The 8,308-nt window shown below is 34.9% G+C and overlaps 1 protein-coding gene across 1 annotated transcript in view; it reads right to left on the bottom strand.

The window, feature by feature from the left end:
- Positions 1-332: 332 nt before the first annotated feature.
- Positions 333-8,308, bottom strand: part of LOC133191302 (signal transducer and activator of transcription 5A-like) — a 32,758-nt gene continuing 24,782 nt past the window's right edge. The window contains exons 13-24 of the mRNA XM_061327053.1: positions 7,451-7,586; positions 6,212-6,253; positions 5,310-5,396; positions 4,860-4,952; positions 4,206-4,341; positions 4,021-4,079; positions 3,468-3,562; positions 3,091-3,227; positions 2,727-2,879; positions 2,191-2,269; positions 728-853; positions 333-540 (exon numbers count right to left, since the gene is read on the bottom strand). Of these exons, the coding sequence (XP_061183037.1) occupies positions 333-540; positions 728-853; positions 2,191-2,269; positions 2,727-2,879; positions 3,091-3,227; positions 3,468-3,562; positions 4,021-4,079; positions 4,206-4,341; positions 4,860-4,952; positions 5,310-5,396; positions 6,212-6,253; positions 7,451-7,586 (1,351 nt within the window). The remainder of the gene's footprint in view (positions 541-727; positions 854-2,190; positions 2,270-2,726; positions 2,880-3,090; positions 3,228-3,467; positions 3,563-4,020; positions 4,080-4,205; positions 4,342-4,859; positions 4,953-5,309; positions 5,397-6,211; positions 6,254-7,450; positions 7,587-8,308) is intronic.

The raw sequence follows: 8,308 nt of genomic DNA, 5'->3' as shown, positions 1-8,308 counted from the left end.
TAATTTACTATTATAATCAAGACTTTGAAATAATGATGATATTTTTATATTATAAAAAAAACCTCTTATGATGAAGAAACATGTTTAATCAAAAGCAGTATAGATTTTTTTGCTTCAACACAAACTGTACATTGTCATAAATGATAATAAATCTGGGAACCCATGTGCACTTAACACTTTCACAGCACTGTGTTATTCAACTTGGGAGGGGCATTCCTATGGTACACTTTTAACCCTGGTATTCAGTTAGGGGACCTATTCACTCTGTACAATATGTCTTAACTGTATATTTAGTTGAAGAAGTCACTTACTCCTGTGACTTAACTGTGTAGTCAGTTAGGGGAACCATTCATTGTGTTCATATTGCCATTTATGTTGTTCTGAGTTGAAAACATGGCACCTGCTGACTCCAGGAGCCTGGTGAAGTTGATGTCATTAAAGTCCTGATCATTCAACTCAAACACATTATCTGCATTATAATCCATTCCTGAGCCTGGTAGCTCCTGTAATTCATACTGGTCCAAATCCATCAGGGTTGTCCTGAAAACAATGTTCACAATAATTATTGACTTCAATCAGTATCACACATGTACATCTCTACAGATATAGATTAGAGTATATAGTAGTAATGGTAATGTATAGAAATACTGTTAATAGTTATATATTCTGTAGTTGGATTGGTCTTTGAAATGTACTGGTTAACGATGAAATTTTAAGAAAATCCTACCCATCAGCAGTGGTAGTGCAGACATTGCTCTGTGGGGACAGGCATGTTGCTATGGAGTCTGTCTCATTGACCTCAAGTGGCTGGGGAGTCAGGGGGTTCTCAGGGGACATGGTAAATCCATTCATACTGCAACAGAAAATGGCCATATCTAATACTCAAATTTGCTTATCATTGTATATATAACTATATTACCCTAACACTAGACAGGTGCTCTATCAATGTATAACATCACTACATTACCCTAACACTAGACAGGTGCCCTATCAATGTATAACATCACCACATTACCTTAACACTAGATAGGTGCCCTACCAATGTATAACATTACCACATTACCTTAACACTAGACAGGTGCCCTATCAATGTATAACATCACCACATTACCTAACACTAGACAGGTGCCCTATCAATGTATAATATCACCACATTACCTAACACTAGACAGGTGCCCTATCAATGTATAATATCACCACATTACCCTAACACTAGACAGGTGTCCTATCAATGTATAACATCACCACATTATCCTAACACTAAACAGGTGCCCTATCAATGTATAACATCAACACATTTCCCTAACACTAGACAGGTGCCCTATCAATGTATAACATCACCACATTACCTTCACACTAGACAGGTGCCCTATCAATGTATAACATCACTACATTACCTTAACACTAGACAGGTGCCCTATCAATGTATAACATCACCACATTACCCTAACACTAGACAGGTGCCCTGTTGATGTATAACATCACCACATTACCCTAACTCTAGATAGGTCTCCTATCAATGTATAACATCACCACATTACCTTCACACTAGACAGGTGCCCTATCAATGTATAACATCACCACATTACCTTCACACTATACAGGTGCCCTATCAATGTATAACATCACCACATTACCCTAACACTAGACAGGTGCCCTACCAATGTATAACATCACCATATTACCTTAACACTAGACAGGTGCCCTACCAAGTATAACATTACCAAATTACCTTAACACTAGACAGGTGCTCAATCAGTGTATAACATCACCAAATTACTCTAACACCAGACAGGTGACCTACCAGTATATAACATTACCAAATTACTGTAAAATAATCAATGTTCATGGATTTCGTGGGTCACCCTTACCCATAAATACACATCCCCATGAACATTTATTTTGTAAACATACTGAATTATTGATTTACTGTTAAAACAAGTAACCCACAAAATTACGTCCCCATGAACAATTAAAATTTTGCTTGCCCACAAACATTGACCCCCCATGACTTAAAATGATTCCACAGTATCGTAACATTAGATAGGTGTCCTATCAATGTATAACATCACCATACATTACCCTTACACTAGATGGGGTATCCTATCAATGTATAACATCACCACATTTTCCTAATCTGTTTTCATAACTAATGACACCTCAAAGGACCCAACAATAAATTCCACTTACTCATTCAGGTCTGTTGTATCTGGTACCATTCTCAGGTTATGTGGTATGTAGCCATCAGTCCCAATACCAGGATGGTGTGCTAAAAAAGCCATAGCTGGTTGTATTACTATAGTCAGGATAGCCATTTAGCATATATCAATTTTTTTCACCAAGAACACATTAAGTTGCTTATTGGTCTTATGGATTAACTGGATTTTGTAGGAAATGTATATGGAAAGCTCGGTGGTCTATCCAGCTTGGATTACTTCTTGTAGAAAATTTACTCCTCTGAAAAAACACTTCATTAATACTGTCCCTCAGCCCCCTCCCAAATGTAAAGGGGCACTGGGTAACTAGTCACAGACTCTTAACTGAAGAAGTGGGATATAAACTCCAGTTTTATTCGCCTTCATACAAGAAGTTATCTTATACAATTCACTAAAAGATAAGTTTGTGAAGTCTCTAGTGATTAAAAATAAACCATTATCATCAACAGTAGTAAGTATAAAATTCAAACAATTCAGGTATCCCAGGAGTAAAATCACCTGTACACTTACTTGTTTGTGTCATGAATTTGCTAAATGCGATCTGTTTTGGTATATCTGGATACAGAGTCAATAGCTGAGGCAGGTCGTTAATTCTCTCAGCTAGTCCGCGGATTTGGAAGTCCTTGCCACTGAATGGCTGCAAGTTCCAGATTTGTTTTTTACCTGTGTTACATAAAATAAAAGGTTTACAAGATAATCTTTCAAAAATTATTCTGTGTAAAGTAAAATTATAATGTACTCGGAGCTAGGTCACCCCATGAAATAACATTCAAAGAGTTTAACTTAATTATCAAAAAAAAAAAACTTTTTATGAGAAAGATGATGAATGGTTCAAACAAGTGGGACCTTTAATTCTCCTATTTATAGGTCTCACCAGTTTTATCCTCAGCTAGCCAAGCAATAGTGATTCCACCAATGAAGTTGTCACTGAATCGCAGGAGAAAAGTTCCCACGTTACATTTCTCCAGAAGTCGCTGGGAATCCAGTTTGCTGATGAATCCATTAATATATCTACAGAAAAGTATAAGGCATTTGTTTTTGTAAATTTATACAATTTTCCCCAAACTTATTAAAATGGAGAAATCCTTCATTTGATCAAAGACAGACAAATATTAAAGTTTCTTTTTTTTTTTGGTTTAAGAAAATTTGAGCAAGTTCAATAATCTTATAAATACAATGTATACAAAATAATTATGAAGGTCTAAATCAGCCCATAGATGAAAAGCTGTTTAAAAGTGAGAAATTCCTCACCCTTCCTTCCATGGACCACGCATGTGTTCCTTAGTGAGCTTCATGGCCTGATAGAACCACTCCCAGAATGTGTAATTTCTGGACTGCAGCGGGTCCTACAAAACACCCTTCATGTTGATTCTTATTTTACTGATAGTAACCCTTCTTTACAGCCCAGTTGGATGAAGTCGATAATTTGAGAGGAGGCTTTAGTATCAGGAGAGAACCCACACACTCTCATATGACCCCCCCCCCCCCCATTTAATCCAGGGAAAAAATTTAGAGATTCCATTACACTACATGTACTCAGAGATTATTTTCATTCTAAACTTCATACTAATTATTTTACAAGAGTAAAACTAGTTTTGAAGTTCCAAAAAGAAAGAAATACTGTTTAAGACATTTCAATTCTTGAGAAAAAATATGCTACCTTTTAACTTCAGAAAACAAATTTAATTCTGACAGAAAATGAGGGAATAAAACATGTTAATTTAAAAACAACTTTTACATTCTCAAATTCAGTGTTACATGTTCATGAAACTTGCTGACCAAAGTACATTTTTGAAGAACTTACTCTGTTGAATGCACTCCAGGTCACCATCTTCTGGGAAAAGTTGTCATCAATTGATCCCCCTTTATTAATGATAACATTGATTTAATTAATTTACAATATATATATATATATATATATATCTCCATTACATTGTAATACTCATCTCTATTTAATATTTTATACAGTTCACTCCTGTAAACACTCACCAAACAGCTTGGTAGCTAGATACTGCTTGTTTTCCAAAGTGAGTCCTCTCTCTGCCATGGATTTGAACTTGATGTCCAGTAACTTGACTAGATCTGGCCAGGGCACCTGGTCAGGTACAGTGAATGGCATCCTTCCCTATCAAATAATTAAGAACTAAATGTTTTGTTGCATGATAAATGACCGACATATAATTTTTACCAGTAATTATTCTCTTCTTTTTTTTCATTTTATTTCATATCCTGCTTTACCTAAAAGTATTTCAATTTTAAAAGTTCATAAAAATATGGCCTAGCTGATACTTTTCACTTTATGAAAAATGCATGTTTGAAAAAATATCGTGTCATATCCTAACAAACATTGAAAACTGAAAAGAATCATATATATTTACATTCTAACATTCAAAAACTCGGGGCATTATTTCCCCATTTGAGTTCAAAGTAGTGCCTTCTACCTTTAACATTACTCCTTCTTGGGTGAAGTTCATCAGGATGTGAACTTCAAACAAAGAAATCACATTTTATGAAAATAAACTATACTACACCTATAATAAACTTATGAATAATCAGATCTTTTAATATTTAGTATTACTGATAAATACTTATCATCAACACGAGTAAAGTATTATCACTACTGTACTTTAAAGCAATACATACTGGTTCACTAAACTGGTTATCCCATAAAACCGTTGCTACAGCATTACATTCTTGGTTGCCATGGACAGTCACAACTACAGGCAGGGAGATGGTCTACAAAAAAGGGGCAATATTATAAAAGAACTGAAAAAAAAACAAACTTTGTCTGCCAAATAACCTCTGGGTTTGTGAGAAATATATGCTTAAAATTATTTTCATAAGTTAATTCACATAAAACAATGACATAATGATTAAAATAAATGGTAAAAACAAATTTCTATCTGAGGCTTTCTCTAAAACAAGAGACTCATGAATTTAATTCTGTCCTACTCCTTCACTACCCACATATAACAATGGTCCATAATGCATGCTTCCCACATCTTTATTTGACCTTGTGTTAATTTTGCAACTTTTAACCTCACTGAACTTCTAAATATACAGTATGTACATGTATAAATGCTGAACACTCACCCAAACCTCAAACTGTAGCTCGTTTACTGTCATTCCTAAATGGAAGGAACTTTGGAACAAAATACAGAATTTCTCCTCTGTCACAGCCTAGAAATTAAATCAATAAATTGTATGACTTGTCTCAATTATTTTTCATCTTATGAAATATGGGGGAAAAAATTGTACTAAGTGTCAAAAACCAAGCTTTTAAGAAGGAACCTTTATTTCCTAGGTGCACATATTACGATGATTGCATAGTATATATATTGTCCAGTAAATATTAAATTTAAAATACTTTTTAATTTGTATTCTAAATAAATCAAAAATCCTACTTCATGTGATCAATATATTTAAGATGTGATACAAATTTCCAGGACATAAGCATCTAGAGATTTTTTTTTGGGGGGTGGGGTGGGGGGGGGGGCTTTTTTTGAATATGTGGGAATAAATACAACCATACTCTTTTAAATACTATTTCATGAAAATTAATCTGCATTTCTTCTTTGGTCCCCCATTTCATGTGTGAGGGAATAAAGGGGGGCATAATTAACACTGTAGATCACCAAATTTTCAGGGCACCTTATTTTTGCAAGTTAGTTAATTTGTATTTACAGGTGAGAAAAAAATTATGAATTTTGTTATTGTATATCACCATTAACAATACAAATATGAGTGAGAATGAAATTTTTCTGAGCAGACAGTCTCAAGTAATTTCCTGAAAATTAAGTTCTCACCAATAAAAAGTGATTTACAGTTAGTAATTTCATACAGTACTTCATTGTCTGGATTTTAAAAGTAAAAATTCACGAATTTTACTGGATGGATTTGTTTTGACCATTTCAATATATTACTGGAGAAAACTTAGCAAACTACTTTTGTTGTAAACCGAATCAGCTGTTGAGGAGAAAATGAAGTTCCCTCACCTCTGTCCCTCTCTTCTCTGCTCTTTTAATTGACTTCAGAATCTGTAAACAGCAAAATAGACCAATCAGTACAACTGTATCAACAGACCAATCAGACCATCAGTACAACTGTATCAACACACCAATCAGTATAACTGTATCAACAGACCAATCAGTACAACTGTATCAACAGACCAATCAGTATAACTGTACCAATAGACCAATCAGTACAACTGTATCAACAGACCAATCAGTACAACTGTACCAATAGACCATCAGTACACCTGTATCAACAGACCTATCAGTATAACTGTATACCAATAGACCATCAAAACAACCTTATCAACAGAGTAATCAGACCATCAGTGCAACTGTACCAATAGACCATCAGTACAACTATATCAACAGACCAATCAGACCATCAGTACAACTGTACCAACAGACCAATCAATACAACTGTATCAACAGACCAATCAGACCATCAGTACAACTGTACCAACAGACCAATCAGTACAACTGTATCAACAGACCAATCAGTACAACTGTATCAACAGACCAATCAGTATAACTGTACCAATAGACCAATCAGTACAACTGTATCAACAGACCAATCAGTACAACTGTACCAATAGACCATCAGTACACCTGTATCAACAGACCTATCAGTATAACTGTATACCAATAGACCATCAAACAACCTTATCAACAGAGTAATCAGACCATCAGTACAACTGTACCAATAGACCATCAGTACAACTGTATCAACAGACCAATCAGACCATCAGTACAACTGTACCAACAGACCAATCAGTACAACTGTATCAACAGACCAATCAGACCATCAGTACAACTGTATCAACAGACCAATCAGTACAACTGTATCAACAGACCAATCAGTACAACTGTATCAACAGACCAATCAGACCATCAGTTCAACTGTATCAACAGACCAATCAGTACAACTGTATCAACAGACCAATCAGTACAACTGTACTACACTAAAATTCTACATCAGATGAACTAAGGAGTGAAAAGTTTACTCATAATAAATATTTTAGCACTTTCCCTCAAGAAATATCATATCGGAATCCAAACTTCAGCTTCACAAGGAGAGGTTTGGACATTTGTAAGAAAATGGAGAAAAATGAAAATTTCTAATTCTGTTATATCAAACTGAATTCTGAAGACATTTTCTGAAGAGATTTTTAAAATTTAAATGCAACAAATGTCTCGAAGACAAAACAATGTAGAAGTCCTAACCATATTCCTGAACTCGATACTGAGTTCTCCTTTCTGAGGTTGGAATTCCATTGTGCCTGAGTTGTTGAGGATCTTCCCACAGTTGTTCTCTGGACGTCTATTGGGGCCCCTCAACAAAAGCTTTGCCTGGGCTTCACTGTAATAAGAACAGGATGTATATATGAATCGTGGTGACCCTGTCTGTTACCCCAGACATTTCTATAACACCCTTCTGTTAGATCCACCAATGTAATAGTTTGATATTAAACCAGTAAGAGGATAAAATACATCAACAACATACTACAGAGCTAAAAAGAAAAAGTACACTACAATAATGCGTAAAATATTTTTTGTTTTATTTCATTTTTTTTTTTACAGTCAAACAAAATCTCAATTATTCTTATAATAAATTGCTTGAAATATCTTCTTTTTTTTTGCAATGCAGCATAATTATACACTTTAAATGTATGGATAAATTTTAGCATATTCTAAATCAATCACATTTCTAAGTAATTGACTAACTAGAGTGTGAAGAAGTATTAGAACTTTTTGTAAATTTATATTCTGGCCATGAAGTTGAATTATAGTGCCGAAAATGTTAAAATACAAATCTCAGTTAAATAAGTATATATCCAGGATCTGATCAGAAGTCTCCTAACATATTTAGCTCAACTGATAATGGGGGCAGTCACAGTTGGAGGGGTCAGATGGATGGTCAGTTTGCCTGATGTACTGTGGGGCGGTCACAGTTGGAGGGGTAGGTCCTGACATATTTAGCTCAACTGATAATGGGGGCAGTCACAGTTGGAGGGGTCAGATGGATGGTCAGTTTGCCTGACATATTTAGCTCACCTGATAATGGAGGCGGTCAGAGTTGGA

Source organism: Saccostrea echinata, unplaced genomic scaffold (genome assembly GCF_033153115.1).
Source record: "Saccostrea echinata isolate AGI-Se365-2 ecotype Australia unplaced genomic scaffold, CSIRO_AGI_Sech_v1 ptg000023l, whole genome shotgun sequence".
NCBI classification, from domain to species: Eukaryota; Metazoa; Mollusca; class Bivalvia; order Ostreida; family Ostreidae; genus Saccostrea; species Saccostrea echinata.
The sequence above is the reverse complement of the archived record's forward strand: the minus strand, read 5'-3'. Positions and strand labels throughout refer to the sequence as shown.